This window comes from Ovis aries, chromosome 4, assembly GCF_016772045.2.
Source record: "Ovis aries strain OAR_USU_Benz2616 breed Rambouillet chromosome 4, ARS-UI_Ramb_v3.0, whole genome shotgun sequence".
In the NCBI taxonomy this organism is placed as follows: Eukaryota; Metazoa; Chordata; class Mammalia; order Artiodactyla; family Bovidae; genus Ovis; species Ovis aries.
In genome coordinates, this window is record NC_056057.1 from 45360190 (window position 1) to 45380593 (window position 20404).

The 20404-nt window shown below is 39.5% G+C and overlaps 1 protein-coding gene across 3 annotated transcripts in view; it reads left to right on the top strand.

The window, feature by feature from the left end:
• Positions 1-20404, top strand: part of GSAP (gamma-secretase activating protein) — an 89138-nt gene that overhangs the window by 46316 nt on the left and 22418 nt on the right. For all 3 annotated transcript variants that reach the window (XM_042249168.1, XM_027968572.2, XM_042249169.2), the window contains exons 15-20: positions 469-561; positions 682-899; positions 6865-6934; positions 7468-7550; positions 10760-10813; positions 20268-20396. In XM_042249168.1, coding sequence (XP_042105102.1) covers positions 469-561; positions 682-899; positions 6865-6934; positions 7468-7550; positions 10760-10813; positions 20268-20396 — 647 coding nt within the window. The remainder of the gene's footprint in view (positions 1-468; positions 562-681; positions 900-6864; positions 6935-7467; positions 7551-10759; positions 10814-20267; positions 20397-20404) is intronic.

Below are 20404 nucleotides of genomic sequence, written 5' to 3' on the forward strand. Positions count from 1 at the left end.
CTTGCTGCTGATAATTGTGACAATGAGCAGTGAGCAAACATAAGAAACTAAATTTAAAACTTCCCTCACATGTCAGAAATTATGAAGGAAATTCCCATGGAAATATCCAGCCTGTCATATTAAGGAATAATTCATGTTGCTGAATATTTTTTTAATTCTGATTTGTTCTCAGAGTTCATTCAGATTCATATAAAGCCACAGTTCATAAACAAAATTACAGATATAAATTAAGATAACCATAGCTAAATATCTGAAGAAAGCTATAGGTAGAAATAAATGATATCTTGCTAGTAAGATGAAACGTACTGACATCAGGCAGCTTTTTATTACATTGGTCAAAATGTCTTGGTCAAATTTTCTGTGTTTTAAGAGGTTCAAAGAAAAATAGGGATACTGTAAAGTTGTTGATTTTAATCTGTACTGTACAGCACTTGCCACTTGGAGCTGACTTAAATATCTCTTCCATAGACTATTATGTGGCCGTTTATTTACCTGGTCATTTCTTTCATCTCCTTAACATTCAACATCCAGACCTGATCTGCCACAGTCTGTTTCTGACAGGTATGCCTGTAGTTTTTCCCTCATGAACGTGGTCTGTTTGGGCTCATTTAAATGTTAATATTTATATTTGGGGGAGTGGGGTTCTTTTATTTGCTAATCTACTTTTTTTTTTTTGGCCAGAAAACAGTGAAGTGATTGATATGCTACCTCATAGTCCTTTACAGTCACTGTCAGGGTCTCTGGTCCTGGATTCATGTTCTGGAAAGCTCTACAGGGCGTTCCTCAACCAGTCATATTTATTGGAGTTCCTGTGGAACAGCCGGCTGGACTGTGAGAGGATGGCCTTGCTTCACTGTGTGCTCTCATGTGGCCAAGACCCCCGACGACTGGAAGCCAAGGTGGGAATATAGCTTAAGTTTAGGAATTTGCAAACGGACAACCCCAGATGTATACGTTTAGCGGTTGAAATGAACAGAAGCTAGGTTTATTCGGTGACAACTGAGGTTTATTGTTTTTGTCCTGACTTGAAGGTGTTCTTCCCCTGTACTCTAGGTTTTTATGCATGCAGACCTCATACTGGGAGGCATGTCTCTTCTTTTCACTGTTCTCTTTTCCATATTGTGAGTGAATATTAGCTCTATCAGTAACATTCCAAGGAAGTGCTCAGGAAAATAGAGAGTTTCTCAAATATCTACAAAATCAACCCCAAACAATTAGAAAATGGCAATAGGAACATATATATCAATGATTACTTTAAATGTAAGTCATTAAATGCTCCAATCAAAAGACACAGACTGACTGAATGGATACAAAAACAAGACCCATATATATGCTGTCTACAAGAAACCCACTTCAGACCTAAAGACACATATAGACTGAAAGTGAGAGGATGGAAAAATATATTTCATGCAAACAGGAAGGAAAAGAAAGCTGGAGTAGCAATCCTCATATCAGACAAAATAGACCTTAAAATGAAGATTACAAGAGATAAGGAAGGACACTACATAATGATCAGGGGATCAATACAAGAAGAAGACATAACAATTGTAAATATCTGTGCACCCAACATACGAGCACCTCAATACATAAGACAACCACTAACAGACATAAAGGGAGAAACTGACAGTAGCACAATAATAGTAGGAGACTTTAACACCCCACTCACACCAATGGACAGACCATCAAAACAGAAAATTAACAAGGAAACACAAGCCTTAAATGATACATTAGATGAGGTGGATCTCATTGATATCTTCAGGACATTCCATCCAAATGCAGAAGAATACACCTTTCTCTCAATAGCACATGGAACATTCTCCAGGATAGACCACATCTTGGATCACAAATCAAACCTCAGTAAATTTAAGAAAATTGAAATCTTATCAAGCATCTTCTCCAGCCACAATGCTATGAGACTGGATATCAATTACAAGAAAAAAACTGTAAGAAACACAAACACATGGAGATTAAACAACATGTTTCTAAATAACCAACAGGTTACTAAGGAAATCAAAAGGGAAAAAAAAAAAAGTCCAGAAACAAATGACGATGAAAACACAACTCAAAACCTATGGGGTGAAGCAAAAACAGTCCTAAAAGGGAAGTTTATAGCAATACAATCCTACCTTAAGAAACAAGAAAAAATCAAATAGATAGCCTAACATTACACCTAAAACAACTGGAAAGAGAAGAACAAAAAACCCCCCAAAATTAGTAGAAGGAGAGAAATCATAAAGATCTGAGCACACATAAATGAAAAAGAAATGAAAGAAGCAATAGTAAAGATTAATAAAACTAACAGCTGGTTTTTTGAGATGATAAACAAAATTGACGAACCCTTAGCGAGACTCATCAAGAAAAAAAAAAGGGAAGAATCAAATCAACAAAATTAGAAATGAAAAAGGAGTGGTTACAACAGACAATGCAGAAGTACAGAGGATTATAAGAGACTATTATGAACAACTATATGGCAATTAAACAGATAACCTGGAAGAAATGGGCAGATTCTTAGAAAAGTTCAATCTTCCAAGGCTGAACCAGGAAGAAATAGAAATTATGAACAACCCAGTTACAAGTACTGAAATTGAAGCTGTGATCAGAAATCTCCCAAAAAACAAAAGCCCAGGACCAGATGGCTTCACAGGAGAATTCTGTGAAACATTTAGAGAATAGTTAATGCCTATTCTTCTAAAACTCTTTCAAAAAATTGCAGGGGGAGGGACCCTTCCAAATTCATTCTACAAGGCCACCATCACCCTGATACCAAAACCAGACAGACAACACACAAAAAGAAAACTACAGGTCAATATCACTGATGAACATAGATGCAAAAATTCTCAACAAAATTTTAGCAAACAGAATTCAGCAACACATCAAAAAACTCATACACCATGATCAAGTTGGGTTTATTCCAGGGATGCAAGGATTTTTCAATATACAGAAATCAATTTGATAGACCATATTAACAAATTGAAAGATAAAAACCATATGATCATCTAAATAGGTGCAGAAAAAGCCTTTGACAAAATTCATCAGCCATTTGTGATTAAAACTCTTCAAAAAAGTTTGAGGAGTACATAGAAGTAAACTACCTCAACATAGTAAAGGCCATATATGATAAGTCTACAGCAAACATTATTCTCAATGGTGAAGAACTGAAAGCATTCTCCCTAAGATCAGGAACAAGACATGGGTGTCCACTTTCACCACTATTATTCAGCATAGTTCTGGAAGTCCTAGCTACAGCAATCAGAGAAGAAAAAGAAATAAAAGGAATCCAGATCAGAAAAGCAGGAGTAAAGCTCTCACTGTTTGCAGATGACCTGATACTGTACATAGAGAACCCTAAAGATAGTATCAGAAAATTACTAGAGCTAATCAGTGGATTTAGCAAAGTTGCAGGATACAAAATCAATACACAGAAATCACTTGCATTTCTATATACTAACAATGAAAAATCAGAAAGAGAAATTAAGGAATCAATCCCATTCACCACTGCAACAAAAAGAATGAAATATCTAGGAATTAACTTACCTAAGGAGACAAAAGAACTGTACACAGAAGACACTAAAGAAAGAAGTCAAAGGTGACATAAACAGATGGAGAGATATTCTGTTCCTGGGTAGGCAGAGTCAATATTGTGAAAATGACTGTACTACCAAATGCAATCTACAGATTTAATGTGATCCCTATCAAATTACCAATGGCATTTTTCACAGAACTAGAACAAAAAATTTCACAATTCATATGGAAACACAAAAGACCTTGAACAGCCAAAGCAGTCTTGAGAAAGAAGACTGGTGCTGGTAGAATCAACCTTCCTGACTTCAGATTATACTATAAAGCTACAGTCAGCAAAACAGTATGGTACTGACACAAAAACAGAAATATAGACCAATGGAACAAGATAGAAAACCCAGAGATAAACCCATGCACCTATGGGAACCTTATTTTTGACAAAGGAGGCAAGAATATACAATGGGGGCAAAGACAGTCTGTTCAACAAATGGTGCTGGGAAAACTGGACAGCTACATGTAAAAGAATGAAGTTAGAACACTTCCTAACACCGTACACAAAGATAAACTCAAAATGGATGAAAGACCGAAACATAAGACCAGAAACTATAGAACTCTTAGAGGAAAACATAGGCAGAACACTCAATGATATAAATCAAAGCAAGATCCTCTGTGACTCACCTTCTAGAATAACAGAAATAAAAACAAAAGTAAGCAAGTGGGACCTGATTAAACTTAAAAGCTTTTGCACAGCAAAGGAAAGCACATAAGCAAGGTGAAAAGACAACCCTCAGAATGGGAGAAAATGATAGCAAATGAAATAACTGACAAAGGATTAATTTCCAAAATATACAAGCAGCTCATACAACTCAATGCTAGAAAAACAACCCAATCAAAAAGTGGGAAGAAAACCTAAACAGACATTTCTCCAAAGAAGACATACAGATAGTTAACAAACACAGGAAAAGATGCTCAACATTGCTCATTATTAGAGAAATGCAAATTAAAACTATGAGATATCACCTAACACCAGTCAGAATGGTCCTCATCAAGAAGTCTACAAACAGTAAATGCTGGAGAGGGTGTGGGGGAAAGGAAACACTCTTGCACTGTTGGTGGGAATGTAAATTGATACAGCCACTATGGAAGATGGTATGGAGATTCCTTAAAAAACTAGGAACAAAACCACCGTATGACCCAGCAATCCCACTCCTAGGCATATACCCTGAGGAAACCAAAATTGAAAGTGGCACATGTATCCCATTGTTCACTGCAGCACTATTTACAATTAGCTAGAACACGGAAGCAAGCTAGATGTCCATCTACAGATGAATGGATAAAGTTGTGGTATATCTACACAATGGAATATTACTCAGCCATAAAAAGGAATACATTTGAATCAGTTCTAATGAGGTGGATGAACCTAGAACCTATTATACAGAGTGAAATGAGTCAGAAAGAGAAATATAAATACTATATTCTAATGTATATATATGGAATCTAGAGAAATAGTACTGAAGAATTTATTTACAGGGCAAGAATGGAGAAATAGACATAGAGAATAGACTTATGGACATGGGGAGAGGGGAGGAGAGAGTAAGATGTATGGAAAGAGTAACAAGGAAACTTACACTTCCATATGTGAAATAGATAGCCAACGGGAATTTGATGTATGGCTTAGGAAATGGAAAGAGGGGCTCTGTGTCAGCCTGGAGGGGTGGAATAGGGAGGGAGGTTAAATGAAAAAAAAAAGAAAGAAAGTAGTATTTGGTCATCTGTGACATCTGTTGTAACCAGTCAAAAGTCTGCTGTCTGCTGCCCCTTTTCAGATACACATTTTAAGATTTTTATATCATCTTGTGTATTCTGTCATTTCATTTCAGTGTATTAGCTATGGATTTGTGTTATGTATCTTCTTCAGGATTTAGGGTTCTATTGCAGACTAGTCTAATGATTTTTCATTATGGAAAATTCTCTACCAATATGTCTTTGACTATTATCTCTCCTTCATTCTACCTCTGATTTATTTCTGTAATCCTTATTAGCTGTATTTTGGACCTTCTTGCTTTGTGTTCCATGTCTCAATTTCTCTTTCATCTTTATACCAACTTTTTGTCTCTTTGAGCTGTATTTTGAGCATTTTATTTTTTCAGCTTTATCTTCTTTTTTTCAAATTGGAGTATAATTTCTTTACAGTGTTGTGTTAGTTCCTGCTGACAACAAAGTGAATCATATGCATATGCTCATAAAGTGAGCTATGCATATACTCACATCTCCCTCAGGAACCTTCCCCCCACTTCCTATCCCAGACCTCAAGGTCGTCACAGAGCACTGAGCTGAGCTCCCTGTGCCATACAGCAGCTTCCTATTAGCCAAGCACTCAACTCTTAACCTACCCATTAGTATTCTTTTTGTATCCATATTTCACTTGTCTGGGGTGATATTTTATTAATATTTAAAGATTTAAATAGTATTTAAATATCTAGTTGTTTAAACATTTAAATAATATTTAAATTTAATAATATTTAAACAACACATTTAAACAATCAAATATTTAAACATTATCAATTAATAATGATATTAATGATATTATTACATATTTAAATATTATTAAATAATAAATATTACTTAAACATTTAATTGTTCTAAGTAAGACAACTAGCATGAATACGTTTGGAAATAAGAACAACTTATTGGCAGGATCAGAGATGTGAGTGGCTCCATGGCCAGTCAAACCCCATAGCAGCAGTTCTAAGATTCAGGAACAAAGAGTTTTGTTTCTGCGGCAGGATGTTATAGAGGTTGATTGAGAGAATTGTAGATATAACGGGGATTATACAGTACTTTTGCCTGGAAAATCCCACAGACAGAGGAGCCTGGTAAGCTGTAGTCCATGGGGTCGCTAGAGTCGGACACGACTGAGCGACTTCACTTTCACTTTTCACATTCATGTATTGGAGAAGGAAATGGCAACCCACTCCAGTGTTCTTGCCTGGAGAATCCCAGGGACGGGGGAGCCTGGTGGGCTGCCGTCTATGGGGTCGCACAGAGCCAGACATGACTGAAGCGACTCAGCAGCAGCAGCAGCAAAAACAAACACTAGATTCAAGAAGACTTATTTGGATCCCTGCCAAGGGCGTTTATTAAAATGATGTATGAAGAGGACCTCATTTATAGTGCTGTTTTACCCACGCAGCTTTGGGTTAGGTAGAAGTGAGTGTATTCCTAGGCAATTCTAAAATAGATATCACACTTTAAAAGATTCATACATATCTTGTACTTCTTTGGTAGTGGGAGGGTACAGTTTAGATTTAAATACCAACGGAATTGTCTTCTTACTTTTTAAAGATTATTCAGTGGATTTCTGAGAACATCTCTGCCTGCCATTCATTTGACCTCATTCAGGAATTTATAATTGGTAGGTGTTTCTGATGGTGCATGTTAAATTGAATCCGTGATCCTTTTGCTTAAGGGAAAGCAGTAAATTGATAAGGCCTCAATATGTCAAAATGTTGGATAGGAGCATTTTATTTTTAAACTCTATTGTAGTCAGCTGCTAATTAAACTTCATTCTCTTGTGGTTTTGCAAGAAGCTGTGATTCCTTGGAGACTGATGAAATATAAGACATGATCTTGATTCTATAACCTTGTCAGTGATTTTTTTTTTCCCACTAAAAAGTAATGCTCAGCATTGTGTTGGCTGGTTCTGTGTGAAGTGATATAATGTCATTTGGACAGATGTACATGTCAAATAACTTTTAAAATTGTTCTCAATGTAAAAAGTAAAACCTGAACATTTTAATCAGCAGACAGAACCGTGATGATTAGCCTTTTGAGAATGAAGAATAAGGCAATGAAAACTTTTGTTGGTTTGCTTGTTTTGGTGAATTACAAAGTCTACTGCCTGTTCTTCATATTAAAACATGTCTCCCCCTCCCCAAACTTACTCAGCTTCTTCATATTGGAGCATTTATCCAGAGACAAGTAACATGGATAAGCTTTTGCCGTATTCCTCACTGCTCACTTGGGATACAGTAAGTTAACACTTTATATATTCCTTGTGTAATTAAAATTGATTCGCAGTTGTGGGTCAGTTGTAGGACGTCCTTGTCTCAGTAACCAAGGCCGTGATTTCATTTCTATTTTGACTCATAAGAATCTGAAAATGAAAGTGAAAGTCACCCAGTCGTGTCCGACTGTTTGTGGCCCCGTGGACTATACAGTTCATGGAATTCTCCAGGCCAGAATACTGGAGTGGGTAGCCATTCCCTTCTCCAGGGGATCTTCCCAACCCAGGGATTGAACCACATTGCAGGTGGATTCTTTACCAGCTGAGCCACAAGGGAAGCCCAGGAATACTGGAGTGGGTAGCCTACCCCTTCTCCAGCAGATCTTCCCAACCCAAGAATCAAACTGGGGTCTCCTGCATTGCGGGCAGATTCTTTACCAACTGAGCTATCAGGGAAGCCCCCATAAGGATCTGAATTGGGGATTTCTGGCAGAAGAAAGACAGTGAATTGTTACTGTTGGCCAAATGTATTTAACATAAAACTCTAGAATTAAAGAGAAGATACAGTGTATGTGTTACCCTTCCTACTACCGAAGCTTCTATCATCTTCAAATTGTTTCAGTTTTTAAAGATTTTTTAGCAGCGGAAGTAGATGAAAATAAATCTTAGGATTTTATAAATGAGCAGCGGCTGGACCACTGCTGTTATTCACAGCCACTCTATTTACTTAGTAGATTAGCACCTTCATAAACTTTTCCCCCAGTCTTAGGAAGAAAAGCTGTGATAACTCTAGAGTGTCAAGATCAGTTAAAGTCAGTAATCTTAAGCAAATTCACCCCATTCATCATTTTCTTCCTGTTGGTCCAGACTCCCTTCCTTTTAGTTAGGAAGAAGTGTCACAGGAGAAAATATTGTTCATTTTCTCTTGAATGTGGTTCAATAAACTGAACTTTGTTGAATCAGAAGTGAAACCCATGTACAGGCTGCCCCTGAAAAAGGTTCTGCCTCTCCTCCTTACATGTTTAGATGTTAGAACTACTGTGTGCTTACTCTTGAGGCAGTCGTTTGTATCAACAAGGCATTTAGAAAAATAAATTTATTCCAGGAGACACCGGAAGATAAGTACTAGGATAAACTGTAACACTTCCCATTTTGCTTTAAAACTATCTAAATTTAATCCTTTAAAAAGGCCTTTCAGATGTGTTTGATTTTGAATTTTTTTGGTGGTGGCCCTGTCATGCAGCATGTAGGATCCTAGTTCCCCCTACCAGGGATCGAAGCTGGGCCCTGTGCAGTGGGAGCATGGAGTCTTAACCACTAGGGAAGACTTAATCACTAGTCTTCCAGCCAGGGAAGTCCCATGTTTGATGAATTTCTGAATTTTTGACATACACAATGGAAGTGTTTTCCCAAAGGCCCTTTCTTCTTGTCTCTCACTGTTAGAGCTGTTAAACTTTCATGCCTCGTTGTGAAGTTATAAGGGAAGATCTGAGCTTGTTTCTTCTCCAGGTCCTCACTGTTTGAAGAACAAGGGTTCTTCAAACGTGCAGACTCTGTGGTAAAGTGGCAGGAAGTTTGCAGGTTAACCCCCACCTCCATCCTGGCCAGAAGCAGGAAATGTACATTTCAGCTTCCTCCCCTCGCCACCGATGCTGGCTGTCACTATCCTGTGTTCAGTGTCTGGGAGGCTAAACAGGACCTCTAGTTCCCAGGGTTGAGAATATGTTAGTTGGGATGCTGTGTGACTGTCACCCTGACAGACAGTTCTTCACATTTGTGTTTCTCCTTTTTTGTGGGGCAGAGGAACTTTGTGGACACATAGAGTGACATCAGGCAGTCCTATGAGAAATACAATATGAAAAATATGAAAAAACCCAGTTAAACCACTGCACAGAGCTTATTTTAGGGTTTACCACGTTGCTTTAAAGTTCTTGTGGTTAGAGTATGTTACCTTAAAAGTCTCTCCTAGTTCTGAAATTCTATGATCCTATGATTTGATTTTAGCATTGATATAAATCATTTACTTTTCTCTAATCTGCATATGCTCAATGCTATACCCTTAATAAATACTTGCCACAATAGAAAATTTTAATTCATACTTCTATTACTACATACTTCTATTACTATATGGAAATAAATTATTTCTGTAAATAGCTGAATTGGATTTTTTAAGATACTAGGAAGTATTGTGCTCTTACACATAGATAATCCTGAATTATGCTTTGCAGACAATGAGGCCTGTTGTGCCTATTTTAAGATGCTATTTATAACCTAAAACTGTAGTGAAATTTCTGTTCCTGAGTAGTGATAAATAAAGCACGTATAGATTCTTTAAAAAGGCTTTCTCCTGTCAAGTGAAGATCTCAGTTGCTTGAATGTTCTGAAAATTTATTTCTCCATCCCTGTGATGCTATTTTTCTCAGGAATATTGTATGTTAATGAAACCCAGGACATTTGAGTTCTAAACAAATACTAGATTTTATTTCTATTTTCCCATATATCATCTACTTTTCTTTTAGGAAATGAAAGAGGAATTGACAAGTTGAGAGATTAGTAACAACAAGGAACCACTCTTTTCAAAATAAGTGGCAATTTTGGCAGTTTATCTTTTTGTTTAAATTTTTGTTGTAATGCTCATGAGTTAGAAGAATGTTATTATTTGGGTTTCCTGATATGAATTGCCTCTTGCACATTTGCCATGGTGATTGTGCTGTGTAAACTCTTTATGGAGATCTCTTATTTCTGAAATTATGTTGGAGGATGAAGTGCAGAACAGTTTTCCACTGAAGTCAAAAAAGAATCCCAGTAGTGAGATGGGAATCAACGTAATATATTTAAATGAAGGGGAAGAGGGAGAAAGGAGTAAAAAAAAAAAGAAGAAGAAAGTGTCCGCCTTATCATCATACTTGATGGTGCAAATGTAATTTGCCTCCTTTGTTCTTAAATGGAAATGTATAAATAATACATTATTCTGTGTTTCTTCATAGTAGTCTTATTCTTTCCTTTAGTGATACTGTCAACTATCATAACTGTAACTTTACAGAATATTTCCTTCCTGAGGTAAGAGATAGGCTGTGTTCACTAGTATTTATAAACCCCAAGGTTTATTTAAAGTAGAGGTTAGCAAACTGGGAGCTGCCCTCAGCTTCTGTGTGCACAGAAAACACTTCCTGAAGGCTCAGGCTGGTGGTAGTTGATACGTTCAGCAGTTGTGTGTGTTTCCCCCCTCCACAGGAAATTCCTGGAATAACCCTTGTGACAGAAGAGATTCCATTGCCTCTTATGAAGGTAAGTGCTTACAGAGAGACAAAAGCCCAGGCCTGCATGGCTTCCTTGCTGGCCTCCACAGTCACCTGCCCCAAACGTCATGGCGGTTCCAGAAGGGATTGTAAACTATCGGGGGAGGGTGGGCTGAGGGGTAAGGCTGGTTGTCTAGGCAGTCCTTCCTACGTGGTAGTCTCTAAGGAAGGTATCAGGGCAATTCTTAGGAGTGCTCTTTAAAGAGGGAGGTTTTCTGAAGACAGAGAATATGAAGCATGTAGAAGTCATACTTTCCACTGTGCTTGAAGCCAGTCCATGCTGGAGGAAGTCCTCTCAGTCTTCTCTAGAGGACCTGAGAGCTGTGGGGTTTTTTTTCTCTTCATTTACTTTGTCACCCCCTCAACACACACACACACACACACACACCACAGAATCTTAAAACCATTAAGTAACCTGGGCTGGGATTATCTAGTTTCCTTCTGGTTCTGAGAGCGGGCTTTCTGCTTCTTAAGAGTGGCCTGTTCAGGCTGTCTCTGTGGTCTCAGAGCACCTTCTTCCTGCCCGCCAAGCGACAGCGTTAGTGTCTCTCTACAGTCTGGTGGTTTCACAGGAGTTTCTAAGACAATGGGGAGGGTGGGGTAAGGTGGGTGAGTAGAAAAGAATGTGTATGTTGTTAAAAACTGGGGAGTATTTTAGCAGTTTCCTTGAAGCTCCTTTGTTGTTTTTGGCACTGCCTCCTGTTAATTATAGCTTGCTGTGTGCTGGGAAATCTCAACTTCTGGCAGCAGGCAGCCCAGTGTACCTCTTGGTATTTACATTTGATTCTTTTGAATCCATGAAGAGCAGGCCAGGCCCAGGAAGCTGGGGGGAAGTTGTGGGCGTTTGAGGTCGTGGTGATGCCTTGGGGGTGAGAGAGGGCCAACTGGGGCAAGTTTAGTGGTTCCTGGTTTTGGACTTCAAGCATCCTTTAAGTGGAGATGGATAAGAGAGGTTTCTAGGCAGCAATGTGAGACAACTTTGAAGATCTACAAAAGCAGGAAAATGATGTAAAAGAAAGGTTTGATTAATAGCTTAAAAGATTCTTATTAAGAACCTCCATCCTTTAATTTTATTGTTTTTGCTTTTACCACTAGTTCAACAAATCCAGAATGTGTTTAATGGACACACAATAAACCAGTGAAGGAATTTTTAGAAGAGAGGAATGTCACCCACAGTTCTTTAATTTCTAACATAACTGTCTATTTGCCCCATTTCCTCTTGGTCTTTGTCACAGGTGCTTATATTTTGCCTAGTAGAACTGGCTATCTAGTGATATTTAATAAAGATTATGAATTATAGTATATCACACACATTTTCATGTTGGTACATAAACTTCATAATTTTCATAATTATGATTTATAATTTTATAATTATGATTTATAACTCTATAGGTTTCCACTGTGTTGGTGTGTCTTAGTTTACTTAATCATTCTTCCATTTTGAGACATTTAGTTTGTCTCTAGCCCCCACTGAAAAAATTATATTTGCTATTAAAAATAATTTGGCAGTGAATACTTTTATGTAGGTTTTTCTTGGTGTGTGTGTGTGTGTGTGTGTGTGTGCGTGTGTGTGTGCGTGCGTGTGTTGTTTATTTATTCCTCTAAGGTTAAATGCCCAGGAGTATTACTGAGTGAAAGGCCATGACAGTTTTTAGAGCCTTTGATTTTTATTGCCAAACTCATATTCAAAAAATGTTGCCATAATTTACAGTATTATAAGGGATTTATTGGTTTATCAATTTTACTGTAACCTTACCAACATTGTATATTTTCATTTTAAAAATTAAGTATAAAACACTGATGGGAAGGTTCTCAAGATTTTTACCCACTGATTTATTCTAAGAATACAATTTGTCTTTGCTTGGGAACAAGCTAGCTTATTTTTGTACTCTGTGTGTGTGTGTGTGTGTGTGTATGCGTGTAAAAAATTTTTTTTTATGTAGTTCATTTATTTCCTTCTTTGTTATTCACTTTGCCTTTTCCTCTCTTTTTTCTACTCTCCCCTAATTGTCTTTAACATTTGGCTCTGCAGAGAGTTATTTCCCATTAACTGTTCCCAAACATGCTTGGGAGTTCTTCCGAGATGCTACATGTTTTCATATACGAGTCAGAAGTATTACATAGGACAAGTTTGAGCTGTAGATCTCTTCACTGTCCTTTCCATGCAAACATGATGCATCAGGGAAGCCATAAGAATGCCGAGGGATTTTCCCTTGGACTCAGGAGAAGATGGTACTGGGTTTGGTTTGGCCAGCTCCTGCCCCTCTCCCCCAACCCCATAACTTATCGAATCTTTCAGTTCACAAGACACTTGGCCCTCACAGGTCTCATTTGTTTCCCCATCTCTGCCTGCATAATACCTCTCACTATAAGCAGCTGCCTTTGACCTACTTCTACCGCGGGTCCCAGCCCAATTATATTGCAATGGATCTTGTTGTAGTAGCATATCCCCCCTGCTTTTCCTCCCTCCCTAGCCCGTTATGTGACAATTCTTGCAGCTTCCCTGATAGGAGTTGGCTCTGAGCACCCTTAACCTGAATCACAAGTTACCTTTTGAAGGTGTGCTTGCTGCTGGATTTTCCATGAGGCCCAAGGGACCCCTGTCTGCTCTGAGCACACTTGCTTCCATTCTGCTTGTAAGATGACTGCCCTGATAAGGAGTCTGGAGAAGGAAGGACAAAATGAAACTAGACGAGCACTTTCCTTCTGGTCTTCGTGCAAATAATTTTAGTGTGAAGTGGAGTACTTTATAGATGTTTAATATATGGACATTGAATTTAATTGGTTTATACCAGTCTATCATCTGAAAGACAAAAGGTTTCCTTTATAGAATGGTTTCCAAAAGAATTTTAAAAAATGAAACAAAAAAGTATTTTAAAACAAGATCTGCACCTTAAAACCTTAAAAGGAATGTCATTGAGAATGGCCTTCCTAAGAATGATTTAATCCCTTCCACAGGAAGTCATGTAAGAATTAAAAAAAAAAAAAGTAGAAACAATAGTTTACTTGAATGTCAAGAATGGAGAAATGGAGTATTTTCATTAAAGTATTTTTAAGCCAGACATCTTTAGTTTCATTTTATACAGTAAGGAAGGCTTTAATTTAACCATTTGTGTTGTGACTATTAACTATCTGACCCAGAGACTGGGAAGGAGAAGGACTTCAAGCCCTTTCCCAGTTATGGCCACTCTAAGTGAGGGGGCTGCTGCAGTGTCCATCAGCGGTCTGGATGCCCCTGAGCAATTGGAGAAAGAGTGGTTTTCACTTGATTATGCTTCTTCTCTTAAACACTTAAAAAGTGTTTAAAAAATACTGTTTTAATTGGGCAAAGCGTGAAGATAATTGAGCTTTTAGTGAGGCACAAAAGACACCTTTTTTCCTTTACCCTTCCAGTGCAGATGGCCACCATCACTTGAAGAAAATGTTTCTTAGCAACTCAAAGTGTTGAATCCTAACAACTTACAGTTTTTAAAAATGAGAATTGTTGCTTTGACAACAGTGTAGTATTACCAGAAATGTCAATTGGTTACGTGTGAGATATTGACTTTCCAAAGTTTAGTTTGTACATATGTGATCTTGTGATATAACCAGAAATATATCTTTCATCTTCTTCCATGATTCCTGGCACAGAGCTCCTAAAATCTTTGTGATTTCCTAAGTGATAAGAACTATAGGGAGATCTTTTGTTATAATGCTTAGTGCTCCAGTTCCTGAAAAAGCTCCAGAGCACAAAGGTGAAAAGAAGGTCTTATTATTCCTAACAAGCCCCTTTCAGCCACACCTGAGTTTGTCAATGAAGTTACTTTTGGAAAGCACCTAAGGGTGGAGCTGGTAGCCAGTAGAACTGACCCATGTGATTAGAGGGTTGGCCCTTTCAGCCCTCTACCAACACCACCTTCCAAGGCTAGAATGGCTAGAGATGAGTTCAGCCACTGATGGCCAATGGTTTAATCAATTGTGCCTGTGTGATGGAGCCTTCATAAAGAACCCTAGTTGAATCTTTCAGAGATTTAATGGGTTGGATGAATATATGGAGGTGCAGGGGTGGGGGTGGTGCACCCAAAGAGGACATGGAAGCTCAGAGCCCATTCCTGCCCTACGCATCTCTTCAGTCTGGCTGTTACTGAGTTGTATCCATTTATAATCAACTGGCATATAGGAAGTAAACTGTATTCCTGAGTTCAGAACCACTGTAACATATTATAGAACCCATGAAGAGGGTGCTGGGAACCTCGGATTGATAGGCAGTTGGTCAGAATCACAGGCAGCAATCTGGACTTGAGATCAGCATTTGAAAAGGGGGCAGCCTTTTGGGATGGAGTCCTCAACCTGTGGAGTCTGATAATCGTAGGACACCTTGCTGGCACTGGAGAATTGATGAATGTGGAGGAAGAAACCCACCAGAAGTAATTTGGTGACCAGAAGTGAAGAATTTTGTCAATAGACTGTTGGAGAGAAAAAACACAAGTTATTCCTATATAGCGTATTTTTAGAGGCAGAGAATTATGGCAAGTTCAATTAAGATTGTAGAAACATAATTTTATAATGGTCCAAAGAAACACTACTTGTTAGAGACAGCGCACCAGGCTGGAAAATTTATTCCTGTCATTATCTGTAGAGATAGGAGTACCTTCAGTTTACTTCCCAGATATGGAAATTGAGGAACAGACCTGGTCAAGGATTCCTATTTTTCTTTCTCTTCTGCCAGTCATTCGACTATGCTGCTTTTGTTCGTAGTTTGGTGGAGAACAGAATGTTTAATTCTTAAGGTTGAGACTAGGAAACTATCTTAGCATGGGATTTCTTAAGATACAAGCTGATCGTGAGATGTAATAGTTTAGAGGCATATTTAGTAAATTACATTAAAAATCACATCCCATTAAAAATGAGTACTACCCAGCTGGGAAGAGAAGAGAGAGCTTTTTACTAAATGTTGGGACGAAGGAGGAAGTCCACTTGTAATAGGAGAATTTGCACATACCACATGTGGTCTTCCTAGCAGGAAGCCTCAGGAGTTAAAGTCACTGTCCTTGTATGGATGGCCCTGTTTAGAGCATCTTGGCTTAGTATGGTACCTTGCTAGCTTTATGGACACACAGATGTTTCTATTTTATTCTGTTTGTACTGGAGGTAGTGGCCACTGTGTTTCTCTGGGCTGCAAGTAAAAGCTGATACTGAGATAGTATCCACTGAAGAGACAAGTTTGATGCTTTACCTTTACTAGTTGAGCCCTGGCATGAAGGGTAAAGTTGGCTTCCTCTTCTGTGAAAGAAGATGCTGGTTAATCAGCAGATGTAGGATCAAAGCCAGAAGGCCTTTAAGAAATGAGAAGCAGATATTTTTTTCCTGGTAGTAACTTGCAGATGAGCCAATAAGTACCACAGTGCTTTTTTTTTTTCTTTTTCCTTTCTTGGTACTTCTTTTTTAAAGAGAAAAAAATCAAATTTATTTCCCACATAAGTGGAAAACAGTCTCAATATAACCCTTTAGTCCTTTTTTTCCAATTAATATTAGTTGTGGTGGGCTACATTTGGTAATTATTTCATGTCAACCTAAAAGTCAAATTAAGATTATTTCTCAAGAAGAGACTTGAAATAATTCTCCTTCCTTAAAAATCAAAGTGTAAAACTGTCCGCATAGGGAAATGCTCCTGGGTCATTCCTTAAGGATCTGATGGCTTCTAACACCAGAGTCTTCCAGAAGTAGCTAAACTCATGAGTATTTTCTTACAAAGCATTTGTGTGTATTTGAAAGCATTATAAGCTCTTTTCAAGAAGCTGGCAATGTGCTTCTTAGATTGTCGTGGCTTTTCCTCTCCTGTTGTCCCTGATGAATACGGTGCTTAGTACTCAGCTAGTGCAGTAAATGCTGGCTGACAGAGAGGAGTCTTTCTGTGCTCCCGGGCTGGCGGGTAGGGTGTGATTGTGTAGCTCCCACGCCCTCTTCCCCCCAGACTATGTAACGACAGCTAGCATTTTACCTTGGTGTTTCTTTTACTCTCTGGGTCAAGGAATGTGCTGGTGTTACTTTGGCATTTGAAGACTCTTTGAAGGTTAGATTGAACCTCCTCTCTAACGGTATGTCCTGTTACGTCACAACACAATTGCAAGTCTTCAGGCAGGTGGTTCTTCATCAGCCTTTAAGCCAGAGATGTAGATGAGAACCTTCGAGAGTGGCTAAGAGACTGCCATGACCTGGATGTGCTCAAGCATGTTCTCAGCCCAGGTTGAACACTAGACATGCCTGGGGAATGTCTAAAACTCATGAGGCCCAGGTCACAGCCCACACCAGTAGGAGTCTAGGGAATGGGACCCAGGTGGTTAACTGAGGTTGGCAGTCATACCCTAGGGGCAGATATATTCACTGCAGAGATTGAAGTGCCATGGCTTGTTTTCTCTACTTTTTCTAAAGCTCTGTCTATGGTCTGAATCTTTGCTCATTTTCTGGGAGCTGCACCTGGAACATCCTCTCTTCACTTTTCACTTATGTATCCATTTTCATCTTCTGGGTCTTATCTATTTCCAAGACTTCCAAATGGGCTTCCCTTGTAGCTCAGCTGGTAAAGAATTCACCTGCAGTTCAGGAGACCCCGGTTCGATTCCTGGGTCGGGAAGATCCCCTGGAGAAGGGATAGGTTATCCACTCCAGTATTCTTGGGCTTCCGTGGTGGCTCAGACAGCAAAGAATCCGCCTACAGTGTGGGACACCTGGGTTCGATACTGGCTTGGCAAGATCCCCTGGAGGAGGGCATGGCAACCCACTCCAGTATTCTTGCCTGGAGAATCCCCATGGACAGAGGAGCCTGGCAGGCTACAGTCCGTGGGATCGCAGAGTTGGATATGACTGAGTGACTAAGCACAGACTTCCAAATAGACCTTCCAATTTATAATGATCTTCGTAAATTTTCATAGCTTAAAAAATTGCCTCCTTATCTAGTAGATACCAAGTAGTGACATATGCCATTAACTGTTTGCGCTCTCTCAATATCCATATTGTAACATCCAGCCCAGTGACCTCCTTCAGTCACCTACCCGTATTAAATGCTGCTGCTAAGGCACTTCAGTTGTGTCCGATTCTGTGCGACCCCATAGACGGCAGCCCACCAGGCTCCCCCGTCCCTGGGATTCTCCAGGCAAGAACACTGGAGTGGGTTGCTATTTCCTTCTCCAATGCATGAAAGTGAAAAGTGAAAGTGAAGTCGCTTAGTCGTGTCCGACTCTTCCAGACCGCATGGACTGCAGCGCACCAGGCCCCTCCATCCTGGGAGTTGGAGGCCTGGAGAAGGGTTGCCTTCTCCGACCCATATTAAATAGACCTACAAATATTAAAATATTTCTGGGGCTTTTGGCTACCCTTATTTAAATGTAAGTTATTGTTTTAAAACTTAATGTTCCCTTCTACCTCAGTAGTTTTAACTATTTTAAGCTATGGATTCCTTTGAAATGGATATAAACTGTAGACCTTCATCCCAGAGAAGTGCTCATAAGAACACATACTCTGTTTTACATACAATCATTAGACTCAGGACCGCCTCAAACATGTCCTTGGACTTGTTTTATCTGCCTATTCTCAACTAAGACAAGGTTATGAGGAAAGGGACTTTTTTAATGGGGTGAGGGTGAGAGGAAGGTAGTTTGGGAGCCGCAGTGTGAGTATGAAAATAGGGTCTTCTGACAGAAGGATGCCGTTGGCCTGAGGGGAAGAGGGGCTTGCCCAGGTAGGACATCATCATTCCTTCCTCCCCTGTCTCATCCTGGGCAAGGTTGGGTGGACCGAGCAGTGGGTCTCCAATGCAAAGCAGGCAGAACTAGATGCATAACTGACCACTAGATGGCACCACAACACCAGTTAATTTGCTGGCTTTGGGCACTAGTTGGAGAAGGCGATGGCACCCCACTCCAGTACTCTTGCCTGGAAAACCCCATGGATGGAGGAGCCTGGTTGGCTGCAGTCCATGGGGTCGCAAAGAGTCGGACACGACTAAGCGACTTCACTTTGACTTTTCAGTTTCATGCATTGGAGAAGGAAATGGCAACCCACTCCAGTGTTCTTGCCTGGAGAATCGCAGGGACGGGGGAGCCTGGTGGGCTGCCGTCTGTGGGGTCACACAGAGTCGGACACGACTGAAGTGACTTAGCAGCCGTAGCAGCAGCAGCAGCCTAAACTCAGATGTAGAATAGCTGCAGCAAGAAAAGCTGTAGCGACTTCCTGTCAGGGTCCTCATTCTGTCAGTTGTCTCCAGGGTTTGCTTGCAATATAAGGGAGACAAAATGGTGGGCAAAGATGTATCCACTATCAAGGTATGGACAGGGAAAGAAAAGATAAGAGAGGTAGGGCAGGTGTAGAGTGGGACCTGACTCCTGGTTTCCGATTTCCTCTGGAAATAACAATTTCTTGGACATAGCTCTTCCTGTCTCTGTGAAAATGGGTGTTGGCTGGACAGGCCTTTCAAGCTTCTAAAATAGCAAGTTCGTTTTGTTATGTAACGCACTTTCCTGATACCGGTATCCATTTTAAGCCACTTGTGACTGTGCTTTCAGTAAGAATTTGGGTGATGTGCTATTACTTAACAAAGGGCATTTTTCTTGATGGGGCATTTTTTTAAAGTTCTCTTTTTTTTTCCCTTGTAATACAGCCAAGTCTGTTCCCGCTGTAGGCATTAAGGTCACTTTGTTTCCTGGCCACGCATTGCACCCTTGATCCCAGTCAAATCTTTTATAAATGCATATATTTTGGCAAGATAATAGGTATCATGAATCTGTCTTCATTAATTTGCAAAAACAATTTTTTGTCAGGATATCCTTTAACATTAAAAATATATTACTATAGCATTTTATTTTAAAATGAACATAATGAATATTTTTTGCTTCGGGCTAGTACAGTGATATCAATATGTCAAAAACCTAGAGGGAGATGGTTGCCAGCTAATTCCATTTTGAAGTAATTGACAACTGAGTGTGAAAGGAGTTCACTTCACCATTCTGATTCTTGAGTTTTGAAAAAGACCCTTTGGAAGTAAATAAACTTAACTGGAAAGTAAACCTATACTTCCATGTGATCCAAATCTTGTGACCGTTCTGTCACTGAACAGGGCATTGTTGATATAACCTGAGTCAGAATGGGTCTCTGGGGAGGAAATGACTTGATGTGTTCAAAGCAGGCTTCCCTGCTTAGCCTTCACCCAGGGGGAGTCACACTGGCTTGGGGAAGTGAGCAGCTCTCTCTGTGTGTAAAAGGGGCTTGAAAAGAAAGGGAGGGAGGCAAGCCTCTTTGAGTCTGTTTTAGAATTCCTGTCGGGACAAGACTACCATCCCTTGTGGGAAGTATATGGTCAGAAATGCTGCCTCATGAGAGCTTTGTAGGAAGGCCTGCATGGGCCGTGCTATGTAGTTCAGGCCACAGAACCTGCTTCTCGAGCCCACTGATGTTTTTGTCTCTTACAGGTGCATAGCTTTAAGGGCTACTGGGAAAAACTAAACTCTAACCTGGAATATGTGAAGTACTCCAAGCCACACTTACACTATAACAACAGCATGGTCAGGAGAGAGTGGCACAACCTGATCTCAGAAGAGGTATGTGT